Below are 15,011 nucleotides of genomic sequence, written 5' to 3' on the forward strand. Positions count from 1 at the left end.
GAAATAGATTGTGTTAATTTGGGGAGTCATTAGTATTCAGTAATCATACTGTGGAAGTCAGTATATACATGTACATGCGTTCATTAGTTTATCTTTCTAAGATTAACGTGGCTTTATTCGTGTCCTACGACACCATGAAAACTTCAATGTTTGATTCACTTATTATAACACAGTCCTCTTCACATGCCTGTTAATATTTTAAAATACAAAACCAAACAACACATTTTCTCGAATGTTATTAATCAAGATAAGTATACAGTTAGGAAGAAAATACAAGGGAAAAATACAGTTTGTTTTATGCATATCATACATGGTAACATACTATACACTCGTGGTTCCCGATTTTGTTGAATCAGGCAATGTGGAATTCATTTAAAGTCCACACTTTTTAAAGAAGTCGTCAATACTATACCGAATAGCACTAGTTCTCGATAAACTTAATTGTGTACATGCATCTTTGTTAGTTTTAACGATGATATAATATAATTAATTTAATATATGTAACAAACATTACAAAATAAAAGTCATTTCAACAAATATGGCCTTCTCTGTTGTGCATACAAAAAGGACGAAACTTTGAAGTGTTTGTGGCGGTAAGCAGATAACACCGTATTGAACGAGGCGATATCTCCAAGGTGAGATCACATAAATCTCTTGAATAAATAACAAACTATCATGTATTCAGCAGTTATCACTCAAAAAAAGCTTTTAATATTTAGACATTGAATACATATAAACCAACCATTCTTCGACTTGAATATTATTTTCAGTAGTGATTTCATCAACAGCATTGTGAGTACATGAACTGAATACTCTCCTTGTCAACATCAGACTGACAAAACGGTACATGTAAAAGGCCCTTCATCGTTTTTTACTTAAGTAACACGTCAACATCTATAATACCGTACTATAGAGGTATTTGTCTGTCAGAATGTCTAGCCCGACGTCTAAAAAACATGAACTCATATTGCATTAATATATGTTGTATGATTTTATTTAAGTGAGTTATGCGAATGTATTTAAACAAGCTACACGCTACATATAACTAACAACAAAAACATTAAATAACGACAAAGTAATTTACTGCATTCAATCATATTAATTAATTAATATTATGCAATATCGCTTATTTTGTAGATTTTTAAAACATGACAACACAATATTACAAATAATGTAATCAATTATTAATTGCATATATATAACCATGGATATCTGTGTTCGCCGTTTCCTCATCATCGTTGCTCCTTAGCTTTTATTCATAAACGATGTACTCCGAGTGCTTACTGATACCATCGATTTGCTCTTCTTTGTCAGCCTGCGCAGCTGTTTGCAGTGTTTGTTTGATCGGTAAATTCTCGTAACGTGTATAGGCCGATTCGCCAACTGACGGTATTGCAAATGTGTCGTTATCATTCATGCTTACCTCACTGTTTTCCGTTATTACCTATATCATAATATGATTATTCAGAGTTGAAATATTGTTAAATATATTTAAAGAAAGCGATGATATTGCATTCGTAATACCAAAGATAAAATATTAGCTGCGACCTTTGAAAATGTTTGAAAGAACATATTTGTTGGGAGCTATTTAATTATATTGGGTCAGCAGCGGATAGTATATTAGCAAGATACTTGAGATGATTAAATCAGATTTATTGCACCAAATACTTCACACTACATCATACGACTTATATTGTCTACATGAAAATATATAACATGTTTAACAAGAAATCTCAAGTCAAGACAACGGCTGTTTTTGAACTTCTTTTCGTTTTGACATTTTAAGAATGGGCATTTTAAGCAATATTATGACAGCAGACATAGTTCTGTACCAGAATATGTGATAATAAAAATAAAATGATATTATGCAGTTTTACCGATCTTACTGAAGTGCTTCTGGATTTGAGGTAAATACTACTGGCGTACGACGACCTTTGTTTTTTCGTTTTATGTGCCTTCCAAAGCTACAATATTTAAGGTGATTATTATTCATGTATGACTAGCTTGTATAATTTGCTCTAAGCAATACAATTTGGGTACATATATTTATTTATAAAAAACGCTTTTGAAACTGTTCAAGCAGTACACTGCTTTTATGCGTCAATTTATTTAAGACATTCGTTCATTAGTTACCAAACCAACACATGAGTAAACGTAAATGTAAATTTTAGTAAATTACCGTTTTGTTAAATGCACAATGGAACATGAAAATCACCAAACCCTGAAAATATTTTCAGATAAAATCAATTACATTGTACTATAACATAAGATTTCATTGAAATATCTGACAGTCACTAACATTTGCAAAAAAGAAACATTACAGCTAACGTAGAAATCATGATTCAATCTTCAGTTTTGTTAGTTTGGAGTAAGCCCGATACCGTTCAAAGTTGCTTCAATTCTGCGCACGTTCGATGCGATTTGGCACACAAATGTAATTACAAATGTAATTACTTTAATAAAAATCAAGTATATAATGTATATGTGTTTAGAAAGAAAATACAAGACGGCCATTGTAAAATCATCATTTATACATAAAACTGATGACGAAGATTATAATTATATTTATCTCATTGAGTACCTGGAGACTGTTGCAGACAGCAAAGGCGTATTGTACCCAGGCCATGCTTTCGTCCACATAGAAAACCCCCAGAACCCAAGTAAGTCCCATCAACGGTAGTAAAGCTGATAGACACCATACTGCTGACCTTAGTGGATAAAACATGTACTTGCGAAATCAAGATACGTGCCCTAAAATGAGGTGTCGTAATTTGCCTTATAAAAAATCACTTAGTTATTAACATTATGAAATACTCAAACTATCGTTTTGCAAAAAAGGTAAAACGATAATACATATATCGCACAGTTATTATATCAGCAAATTACAAAGGGGATTGACGATGGCGTGTTGCTTCATATTAACATAACGGAACCTTAGTGACTATTGTATTATGCTGGGTTAAAACACAATGTGTAGTGCAAAGTGAATTATTGTGGACATTTCAAAACATGATGAATTACTTTGATCTTTCAACTGTTGACTTCTTTGCCATGGTGTACGATCTTAGTGTTGCGCGTATCACAATCACTAGGATGATAAAGTTGACCTGCGGAACAAAGCTAACATACAGAGAAATGATCGAGAATTCACATGCTAATAACGATAATAATAAATAACTTAGTTTAAATAACACGTGTTTAGGTGATCACGTTATGAATAATGCTTCGAAAATAATGCTGATTTAGTATTAGGCCAAACCTTTATTATTAAAATTATTAGAATTAATTAGAACCTACCAAAACGACCAGCAGTGCAGGTCCAACAAAGGCCCAAATAACACCTCCCTTTATTGTCAACCAGCATCTAAAATTATTTGTAGTTAACACATGTACATATAACCTTATTTGCTGTTCATTGTATTGGTTACATTCCGAACACAAAATCCTGTTTTTTCGTACCAATAATTAAGAACAATGTAGTGGTCACTTACGATGTTTCATTCCCATATCCTTCTGTCTTGGTGACAGCGAGCGTTATCCCAACAATCACAGCAGGAACAACTGCACGTAGAAATTATACACCAACAATATATAGCACATTACACAACCAGCCTGACAATTTAAACTGCAAACAAATGCTTGTTTTTAAAGAATTCATGATCAAAAAATAAGACTCTACAGTCAGCTTATAGTTTGCTTCGTAAATAACACAACATTTAAAATATTTATTGCAAAGATATCGAACGATAATTACCCCAGGCAGCTGACAGCATCCATTTAAGTTTTGATTGTGTTTGAAAGACAATAAGTATAGACACGGCGACGTCAATACCTTCCACCAACATAAGGGAGAACACTACCAAGTAAATGTAGTGCAGCAAGGACGCCAACGTAGTACAAATGATCTAGAATTGGGTGAAAATCATCATTAAACATGATCAAACATAGGAAAAATAAAACTACATTACAATGATGAAAGCAGAAATAATTGTTCACCCGCAGTATTTTTTTATTTAACGCATGCGATAGATTGTTTAAACGAAACTGGAAACTCAACACTACAAAATTACTAAACACATGATAAAAGCTAGTGAATTTATCAAACTTTATAGCACAATCATTGTAATCTAAATATGACGATTTATTGGTTCACCTCATTGCTACGGTGGTCACTATAAAGCATACTTTATCTTTAATTGTAAAATGCTATCATCATATCAGTTTAAAACACATGTACTGCAATCAGTTCTGTTTTACCACGTTTGCTAAAGAGAAGTATTCAGCCTTGCCTTGCTTTCCGTTCTGTCGATGCCACCAATAAACATAACATAAGAAATGATGAGAGCCACAGACAGGTTCAACAAGACAACAACACGCCGTTTGCTTACATACCTGAAATAATGATTCGATGTTAAAGAATTCTAAATATTTTTCATCAATAAATCATTTTGTTTACACATTTTAAAATAATACATATATGTTGAAGATTTATAGGTAGGATAAAACAATTAAACGCACTTCCAAAGCACTATATGGAAAGTTATTGTCAACACCAAGCCGGCAAGTGATATCGAACAGCCAACTATGGAAATGATATCTAGGTCTTTAGTACTCGCTCTGCTCTGAAAACAAAACGCATCGTTTTAGTTATAACGTAACATATGTCTATTTACACAGTATCTCCGGAATGACACAAAGACAGAGAGAAAGACAGAAGAACAAACAGTTTATTGAGACTTTTACAACATAACGTCGTCTTCATATATGAAGATTGCATTATGTCACTAAATAAGATATAACAGTATATAATTATAACCAAAACTCATATTATAATACAAACTTAACACAATAGATAGAAAATTCAACATTTTATATTCAGGCGGCACGGACATTTATCTTAACAGCATTTTTACGATCAAAACTCTTATAACAAAAGCTGCTTTGATGTATTTACAAACTTTAGAAATTACTGATTTGTCAAGTGAAACTTATAAATTGCGTACTTTGTACACAGATGGGTTAATATAAAATATACTGTTAATTCATTTATTCCTAAAATGAGTGTTACGGCGGCGTAAATATATACAATTGTAATCATCTTTCTTATCAAAGTTAACAACATAAACAATAAAATTTATTGCATCGTATGTCATTCTGAGCATATCCGCCAGTTTGGATTCTCAACGGGTGTGTGGAAACTCTGAATCAGCGCATACGTTTACAAAGTAAGTCTAAACAAATATCTCATGTTAAAAAGGGGTTTTAACAGTTTAAGCATATCTAATATCGAATTGTAAAGCAAGTGATCATACAAATCTTGTTTTAATCCGTCATTCATTCGAAGCCCAGAAAAAAATGGTGTATTTGTAAAAAGCTCGGTATTTCAAATAAATAACAATTCAAATACTTATTTCATTTTCATTCGAGATTTAATATGTATAACCTATATTACAAATTTATCAAAGCTTGTTTATACACAATTTGCATTATAATGTTTTAATTGTTAAGAACCAATAGTTAAATATTGTAAACCTATTTACATACAATGGACAACTTACTCATTCTCTATAAACAGCAAAAATGTTTTTATTTTGACCAGTAGTAATCATATGTACAATTTTGAATGTATACGTTCAATATCATCTGACTTTGTGAACCTCATATTCTTGGAGCTTAAGTGTAACATTTAACCTACTAAATAATAAAAAGGCACTAAACATTTACACTGTAAGATAGAGCACTACACAATCATGCGAAATATGAATAGATAATATCATATGAAAATAATACCTGAATGAATGGACTCATAAGAATTGCAAAGTTCGTCAGGTGCGTGCAACGACATGTTGCGCTTGAAAGATTAGAGGACAGGACACGACATCCGGTGGTGTCCCAGGCAAAACTGGTAGGTTTTTATGGAAAAGCGAACATGACTCAATTTTTAAATATCGCATTAAATATTTGGTTCATGCCGAGCATAACATATCATATGGCATGCAAAATACAAATTATATTTGTATACATATATGTATAAATGATATGCATGATATTCATGAAGACAATATCTATACACAAATAAAACGTTATACAAAATTCATTAACGATTAAGAGAAACTATATTTTAAGATGGTATTGTAAATGTTGATATTTTTAGCTTGACGGAAATGTTGCAGCAAGCGCAGCACATACAGAGTAGTATTCCAAAAACTGCAAATTGGGGCTGAGTGGAGGTTCTGAAATAAAACCAAGCACATTTTGTAAAACAATTATTGAACACAAAAACACAACCACAAAACACAAAGAAAATTATAAGACGTCATAAAGGTACCTGTGCGTAGTCCATTGTTATATCAACAACAAAGTTCGTGGTGTTCTCCCAGTTATCCAACGTCACTGTCACAACCTCTGAATTTATAGTGGAATCACTGGAATATAAAGTAATTGTAATCAAAGTATATGTTTAGTTAAAGTATTTATTTCATACATCAAGGTTTATGCTTAATCTAGGTAAATATATATTACATACCTGTCATTTTTCAGCTTTGATGAAATTATGCCTGTCAGAGTTCTGTATACTACTGCTGCGATTGAGTTTGATCCTTAAATGTATTTTATCAAGTAAAGGTATTACTTCAAATACACTCAATACGATTTACCGAAATTTTAAAAATAATAAACACGTACTAATGCAGATTATTAAATTTCAATTGCACAAGAGGAGTAGAAATTCTTTTTTACATAGAAGCTAGAGAAGCATCAATAATATTTTTTTTAAACATTGCATACGAGACTCTTATCAATATTATGAACACTGCTCAGCAGACTATGTAATGAATGTGCATGATAAGTTTAGATAGAACAGATTTGAAAATCAGCCCAAATGAACATTCTGAACACAATCACATTATTTCCATACCTATTAAAGAGGTCTTCGGCAGAATAACAGAACTCGTAATGCCGAGAGGTTTATCTGGGAATTTCAAATCGTCTATTGTCGTGTTTACCAAACTAACATGCACCACTGAAATAGGGTTAGAAGCAAAGAACAAATAACAAACACCATATCGTTTCTATACAATCAATAAATACGATAAATATTGAATTTGCATACACATCATTTAAAAAAACAAACGGAATACCCATGTTGTTCATTTGTATGGTTTTACTGCTCTCCGAATAGTTTCCGAGTGTGTTTATTAAAATGTCTGCGTACTTGTCAACCACATTTAGAACTTTCATCGCACCGGGATTAGCCGTTTTCTGCAAAGTACAAAACAATATGATGAGGGAAACATAACGTTGTATAGAGATATTGTTATGATGAGGGCAACATAACGTTGTATAGAGATATTGTTTCGTTTGCTGCTCTGATTTTGTTTTTGTTTATAAATTTAAGAAGAGGTCATTTAGCACACAAACGAAATGTGCATTTTGGTATTTGTATGCAGCCCTGGCTGTTTTGCTTAAAAACATATCAATAAGTGTGATAATAAAATACCATTTGTGTGGAATTTTGTTTTCAAAATTTATCAAGAACTTAAGCATATTAAGTAAGTAAAAAGTTCAATCGTGCGCATAAGAACAAATTTTACAGTTCTATCAGGTGACTCGTTGTTTTCATAGTGGTCGCCCCCGGATTTCCATGATTCGGCGTTGTTATAGTCCAGTAAGTTACTTGTTGCGGCAAAAAACGACTATAGAAAAGAATGTAGTGTATTTGATTACCGCAGCTTTCAGATGTGCACACGAATTTAATATCATAAAGCAGAATAATATATATTGACTACGATGTCTACGATCAAAAGTGACTTCTAGTTTAATAAACTCGTTACTAAAAATCAATGACGGTTAAATATTTTACATTAGCTTGCTCGTCCGTAATCTCAATGTTGCCACTGACGCTTGCTATTATATCTAGCATGTTAGTAATTGCGTTCAGTTCGCCGATATAGGATGTTCCGTTGGTAGGTTTTGTTATATTTACTAGCTGATCTAGACTTTGGGTGATTTTCTGAGTTGATGGTGCTACTTTGATACTTTCCACCTGTAATCAAGAAGAACTTTTGTAAACGAATTACAATGTTGTTATTACTAAGCTGATAAGTGTTAGAATAAATGTCGTTATTGTTTAGGTTGTATTGAACTATAAAGATAATTACCATCAATATAAAAGTGAATCCATTTTACAATGCAGCATAAATAAAATTTCATGTATACCCACCTCATATATTAGTTGGGCAACGCGTTCTGATACGCAGTTGTAGAATGGGTTGAGCCAGCTTCCTTCCTCGCTACATTGCCGACTAATCTCGCCAGAATATCCTTAAAAAACATAAATGTTGCATAGGTTACATGTGTCGTAATTATTTTGTTTAAATGAATTATTTTATTTTCAATAGTATCTCCCTGTTTCGTAACACACAAATGTGTCGTAATCGTTTTGTTTATACGAATTAAATTATGTTCAATAGTATCTTCCTGTTCCGTAACACACATATAGCAAATGTTACCGGAAATAAACAAAGAGCCAACCTACAAATAATTCACACGTTTTTATAACACATCTCAGACGACTTCTTCTATGTTGTATGGACAAGAATAAAGGTGAAGGAAGTTTATTATTTGATACAAGTAAAAACATGAATATAACATTTACCATTTGGACAATTTTCCAATACAATAGTCCCGGGTTGAGTTTCTCGCCAGGTTCTGTATTTCTTATCTACATCGACCTGGCAGTTTCTAACGGTCTTTTCCACTAAATACAAATCCAACGAATTTCTTAAAATTTTCTTGTATATAATTTGACGTACAAGTGGTACTCGCGTTAACTATAATGACTATGTTTCGAAACATATTGTAATTAAAAAATAAAAAATAAAGTCAAAGCGTAAAATGTTAAAAAAATCAGACGCGGTGAATTAAAGTGCATTGCTTGTAGTGTTGACTTAAAGAAATAGTATATTATTTTTTTTTAGCAAATCTTTTTTCATTGCTCAACTCAGAAGTTTCTGGAAGAACATAAAATAGCAAAATTTCCATGATGGATACAAAATAATATATGAATTTTATTTCTGAAGAACGCTCAGAATGAAAACACTTACGCGTAATACATTTTGGAACCGGTCCAGTCCATTGTCCGTTGATCGTGCATTTTATTGTTTTGTAACCAACCAAAATTGAACTTGGTGGGCAAGAAAACATTGCCGTCGTGTTTACGATAGACTTTGTAGTATTTGGATTTAATTCAATTGTAAGCTTGTCGTAAGGATCTAATACTGGGCATTCTAAATTAAAAAAAAATAATAATAAACTGCAATACATGTATATATATCAATTTATACCCGTTTACATCTTAATTTAGTTTTAATTGGTAAGTTTCTGAAAATGTTCTACAAAGCATATCCACAAAGTTTATATTTAAATTGAATAATTAAAATTGATTTTAAAAATGAAGCTTTGTCATAACGTGACTTATACCCCGAGACCGCACTGTAAGTAATTATATATATTTTACCCGGAATGTGTGCCCCACTTTGAATGTTTCTTGCGTCTCGCACAGGTAAACTTGTTTTGTGACATATTTCAATGTGCATTTAAGTCGATTAAGAAACGTTTAAGAAAAGGTTTTCTCATTAAACTTATGACAATTTATTTGGACGGCTTAATGACATACAAATTGATAAGTTCAAGGGCACATACCCCCAAGTATTTCTGGATAAGTATGCATAAACTACCGTGCTTACGTACACTTTATGTTGATGACTTATATACAGTTTCATTTTAATAGCTTTGGAATGGAATGCGATCTCCCGCAATTTCATACCGTTTGATCCTTATGAAATATGGCTAAAATCAAGGGAACTACAACTCAGACAAGTGTTGTTCATTTGGGAATGAATGAAAGTGTGGTTGTGTTTATTTTAATTTCACCTAAACAATATTAAGAGGCGCTTGGCAAACTTATAACATTTCATGCGGACGGATTTTGTAATTAATTTACCTGTCGGAACACCCACAGAATATGTAGAAGTACTACATGTGCCATTCTCTGTTCATGAAGCTGAATTAGTATAATGGTATAGTTGACAACATTTAGAAACGGGTTGCATGTAATAACAGCCTCGGCCCGGAGGTTTTGAAAATTATTATCAATACTTACCGAACGCCCGTAGATGATAACCCCATCAAATATTTGCTTGTTCAAAAATGGTTAATGACTCTATTGTTTGTGCCTATACGACCGTTGGTTCAAGGGAACCTAGAGGGGTTTAAACTATTTATCACAATATAAATGTTGATTAAGGGTATCATTGTTGTTTAAGCTGTCCGTGATCGGTGTATAACACGTTGTGTTGACACATTGCCGAGGCCACAAGAATGAAGAAAGCAAATCAATGACTAGTAAACAAGGATTCCATAAATCATGTAATCTGGACTAAATAAAATCAAACACAAATCAGGGTTTATTATGCGTATCATATTTATATTTAAGTGTGTTCTTTTTCATGACCCACATACTTTAATTCGATATAACTTTAACAATAATTCATCAACAAAGTTAAAAAAAATGAAGCTTAAGCGTTGCTCACCAACAGGTAGGCACTTGAACGAGTCCTGACTCCATCTTCCCTGTGTAGTGCAATTTATGATACTATAACTACCGTTGAGAAAGTAACCAGGGATGCATGATACTTCTGCTTGCGACGAGAATGTCGTCGAATTGTTTCTGAGCGCTATCATACCGTTTGCTAATGATGGCGGAAATCCGCAGTCTTAAAAAATAAATAAAACAACGACAGTGTGCCCTTGTATTAATTCTGAAAACAAATCTTGTAATGAAGTATATGTTTTCTAATTAATGTTTTACCTATAGGAACAAACTTCGAGTATGTTTATTGACTACAGATTCCATTTTATTTACAAAAAGCCATCTCAATTTGTGTGACTGAGTCATTAAAGGAATGATTTCCGGAAGCAAATGTCATTAGAACTGAATGGCAAATTGAGGTATGTAAACAATTGATTTACAGGATGATGTGCACATCAAGACCATGCCCACATTTTCAAAAATCCGATTTAATACACCAAATTTTAATAATTGGTTTAAATGACCATAGTTATGCTAGCGTACATATCATGCAGTTTCTCATTTTATTTCCACATTCCATCGACATGATTACTATTACATAAACATTATACATGTATGTTAATGTCGTCCTAGTTATGTCCATGTATATTCCTCATCAAAACAACGCCGTTAATATAATACAGAGTACATGCCGATTAAGAAACATAAAACCAAAGACCATGATCCGTTGCTATGACATTGCATGAAATCCTTGTTTCTGAGTTTGTAGCCAGGGTCATATTGCAGCTTGATTATAGAAGGGTACAGAGTAGAAGAATATGTCGCTAAGTGCCGATTTGAAATTTGCAGCGGTAATCCACAATCTGTCAATTTATGCAAGAAGTTATTTGAATGTTTCTCGCAGATAGTCACTTCAAAATAATATACTCGTCTATGTATTGACAACATTCTTTATCAAATAACTGTATGTGCGGGAGTTGGTAAATTTGAACATGTAGATAGCGAATTAACCAAGTTATATTTGATAATATTTTAATGGTGTGCAGTTTGCCTGTCGTAATTTAAAACGTATGAAATTTTCACATCACCTGTAATGCTTTTGATCAGCTGTTAGTTCGTTATGCACAAATATCAATAACGTCGTAAACATCTTAAACTAAGGTTATACTTTGTAATTGAAAACTATATAAAACCATTACCATTTTATAAAAATGTCAACGACATTTGTATAAACATACTTCAACAATTATGTAACAATATCAACAAACTATATAAAAGTTTATATATATTCAAATTATAGACATGAAATAATGTAAAATGTGTTAGTTTAACAAGTCTGCGATTGTGCACAGTCTAAATAGTTTATAGTAATCTTTATATTTGTACATACCCACTGGGTTGCATTCGGCAAATGTCCAGTTGCCGCTCGGAAGGCAACGTATTTCATTGCCTTGTGTACTATGATAACCATCAAGACATGTAAGGTGAAATACTTGAGTCGCGTTGCGCTGAGAGACTATTCCGTTCGGAACCGATGGGGTACCAATGCATTCTAAAATATATACTACGCACATGTAAGTTATTTTCAACAATAAAGCACATGCACGCAACAAAACAATCATCCTTTGAGATTAATCGCCAGCTGTAAATCGTTTTCTATACATTTCCATGGTTCGGAGAATTCTCAAACAAGATCTGTGTTCATAATTTAATTTTGTATAATATTCCTTATGGCTATTGTTAAATTATTGTCCACGTCTTTATGGCAACACGGTTAATATAGACTGAAATGAGGTGTGTTTTTGACAATCACAACTGTACATACACATGCGCGCTTTATGGAAATAAAGACGCCTGATTATAAGTTTATTAGTAATGTGTATTCATTTTAAAAAGAAGATATCCGTTCATACATACGATCAACTACTGATATAAACTGTGCAAAAAATCCTCGATTATTGATTGAGTAGTCGGTGTGCCAAACTGCCGTCAGCTGATTTCCGGATGAACACACTGGCTCATTTTCATTTGGCAATCTATGCATGAATCTAAAACATAACAGAGGATGACACCTAAAACTTTATTTCATGAGAGTAATTATAAGTCCTATTACATGTAACTATATGCATATAAAAGCACATGACCGACATAGACATAAACTGAGACAAACTTAGATCATCGCATTAGAACGGCCAATTAATAGAATAGGGTTATAATCGGTCTGAGGGCTAGAGGAAAACACCCACTTATCCCAGCATTGACCATAATAGGATTTTAATCAAATGTAAAGCGAAAATTTGGCGCATGAATTGAATAGCACACAAAATTTCAGAGATCTAGCGTCGTAGGCCTCGGAAATCTAATTGGTGGTAGATCTTTAAGTCAACAGTATAAAAACAAATATCGTTCATGTATAAAACATATAATACCTATCAAGTTAACTAGATCACGTTTTGGCAATCACTATATGAAACGGCGTAATTACTTCTACTATTTACAATATTTTATCACACACGCGAGTGTAATTCTGTTAAAAAGTTGAGAGACGTTTTCAAAGACGTTCATTTATTTATTTATTTTGTGTTTATGCTTATGTAGTATTTTGAGAATTGTGTCTTTTAAGTTACTATGGAGTAATAAATATCTTCAAAAAAGCTTGTAAAAAACGCTATAATATTATACAAACTATATAGACAGTTCAATGCACACTGCTATACTGATCGGTGTAAAGTATTGTCACATTATTATTGTTGCTGTTAATTTTATGTCCTCACACATTAATTATCTCTGACCGATCCACAGCCCTCTTAAGGTTTAAACAACTAATTCATGTAAGCAATTAAACCAACGTTTATCGTATCCCTACGAAATAATATGCATGCATCTCAAAATGGATACTTCTTGACAAACTGACTCGATAATCACCATACCTTTTTAATACGGCGGACGTTGTCTGGCCATCATGTAAATCTAAATAGTCACAACAGCCTTCACCGTCAAAACTATTCATAATTACGCAAACTTTGTGCCCTGTAGCTACGACGATTCTGTATACACAATCTTCGTTGTTGTTGTAATTATTGGGGTAGAAAGGTGAATAAAACGAACCGGAATCACCATGAAGATTGGCGCCACAGTTTTGTGACGCGACATTTCCTGAAATAAACTTTATATCGATATTGTTTTGCGTTTAGATGTATTATCTAAGCATTTCGAACCTTGCCAAGCGATACATCGTTATATAAAAAACAGTATTATTAATAATTGTGCAAATCTGTTTATTAAAAAACAAATTATGTTATATAATTATTAATGTATTGAAATGAACAGTCATGGCGTCCGCTTATTATGCACACAGTTTTAAACATCTTACTGCTATCCATAACTAAATTTACCTCTATGGTCGATAAGTATCCACATAAATAAAGAACAAATAAATGACCACGCCATGTTTGCCGTAACCATTTAGCATTTAAACTATGCCTCAAATTGCCTACTATCATCCGTTAGATAACATGTTCGCAGCCTAAATGGTGGAGTGTTTGCCGCATTTAATTGTGAGGCTTCATGATAAACGTCAAGTGCTACACAAGTGCTACAGTAAGATTAAGGCAAAGACATCTAGTGTTAGATAATTCATAATGTCCATAACAAAGATAGCCTGTCAAGACCTGTTTTAAGCAAACTTTAATACAACTTACAACTTATCGCAAATAATCCAGAGTATTATTGAATATTTACTGTGTTATAAATACAAAAACAAAATAGAACATTCCCAAATTTATAGTCGGACATTTCACGCTTTTGTCTTGTTAAATGAGTATTTATCTTCGTTTACACTGCTGTAAAATGTTCCATAATTCAAACTAATTTATGTATTGCTTAAGTGATGAATAATTTGAATTTATCGGACAATTTAATTCTGAAAAATGTATCTATAGCCACGGTATGACACTTTTTTTAAGTTCATCGATGTATATCATAGTAAATCATCAAGAAAGGATCTTTAAATAGCAGCACATTTTATAAATACAGTTACAAGTCACGGTGAATTATAAACACTCATGATATTAATATCGGGATCTAGCATCTTCACAATCTCGACTTAGCATAGGTCAAAAACGCAAGATTACAGTTTGAACTACGCAATCGAGCCTTCCGATGCATTTGCGCAAACATGTCATATCATTGCTCGATTAGCTGTTTAAGTCAGCTTTTCACCTTAAACGACCTTTGTCAACAGCTTATTAAATGTTATGGAAATTTACACCCACTAGAACCGACTAAAGAGAAAGAAAAATTTTAATTGGCTGATTTGAGAAAAATCCCGTAGCCATCTTTGTATAGGATTTAAAATTTTAAATGTAGATAAATCCGGACTACTCCGTGCATGTTTATACGACGTATAGGCACACATTTA

General features: G+C 32.6%; 1 protein-coding gene across 10 annotated transcripts; it reads right to left on the bottom strand.

Annotated features, from left to right (window-relative positions):
- Positions 1-221: 221 nt before the first annotated feature.
- LOC127881934 (adhesion G protein-coupled receptor L2-like) lies at positions 222-14,173 on the bottom strand. Of its 10 annotated transcripts, XM_052430162.1 has the most exons (27): positions 13,987-14,169; positions 13,522-13,757; positions 12,509-12,639; positions 11,982-12,143; positions 10,593-10,775; positions 9,105-9,287; positions 8,657-8,758; positions 8,222-8,322; positions 7,862-8,044; positions 7,593-7,694; positions 7,140-7,260; positions 6,917-7,021; positions 6,527-6,599; positions 6,329-6,425; positions 6,190-6,233; positions 5,791-5,902; positions 4,519-4,622; positions 4,290-4,392; positions 3,755-3,905; positions 3,492-3,561; positions 3,298-3,364; positions 3,022-3,107; positions 2,582-2,708; positions 2,180-2,221; positions 1,878-1,964; positions 1,204-1,444; positions 222-947 (listed from the first exon to the last, which is right to left on the bottom strand). In XM_052430162.1, exons 1-26 carry the CDS (start codon positions 14,092-14,094, stop codon positions 1,253-1,255), a joined length of 3,072 nt encoding a protein of 1,023 aa, XP_052286122.1. In that variant the 5' UTR covers positions 14,095-14,169; the 3' UTR covers positions 222-947; positions 1,204-1,252. The 10 variants fall into 10 exon arrangements, 8 of the variants coding, with proteins under 8 accessions (XP_052286122.1, XP_052286123.1, XP_052286125.1 ...); XM_052430163.1 differs by having other exon boundaries at positions 222-1,444; positions 1,887-1,964; positions 13,987-14,172; XM_052430165.1 differs by having other exon boundaries at positions 222-1,444; positions 13,522-13,747.
- Between the last annotated feature and the right edge of the window lie 838 nt (positions 14,174-15,011).

This window comes from Dreissena polymorpha, chromosome 5 (assembly GCF_020536995.1).
Source record: "Dreissena polymorpha isolate Duluth1 chromosome 5, UMN_Dpol_1.0, whole genome shotgun sequence".
NCBI classification, from domain to species: domain Eukaryota; kingdom Metazoa; phylum Mollusca; class Bivalvia; order Myida; family Dreissenidae; genus Dreissena; species Dreissena polymorpha.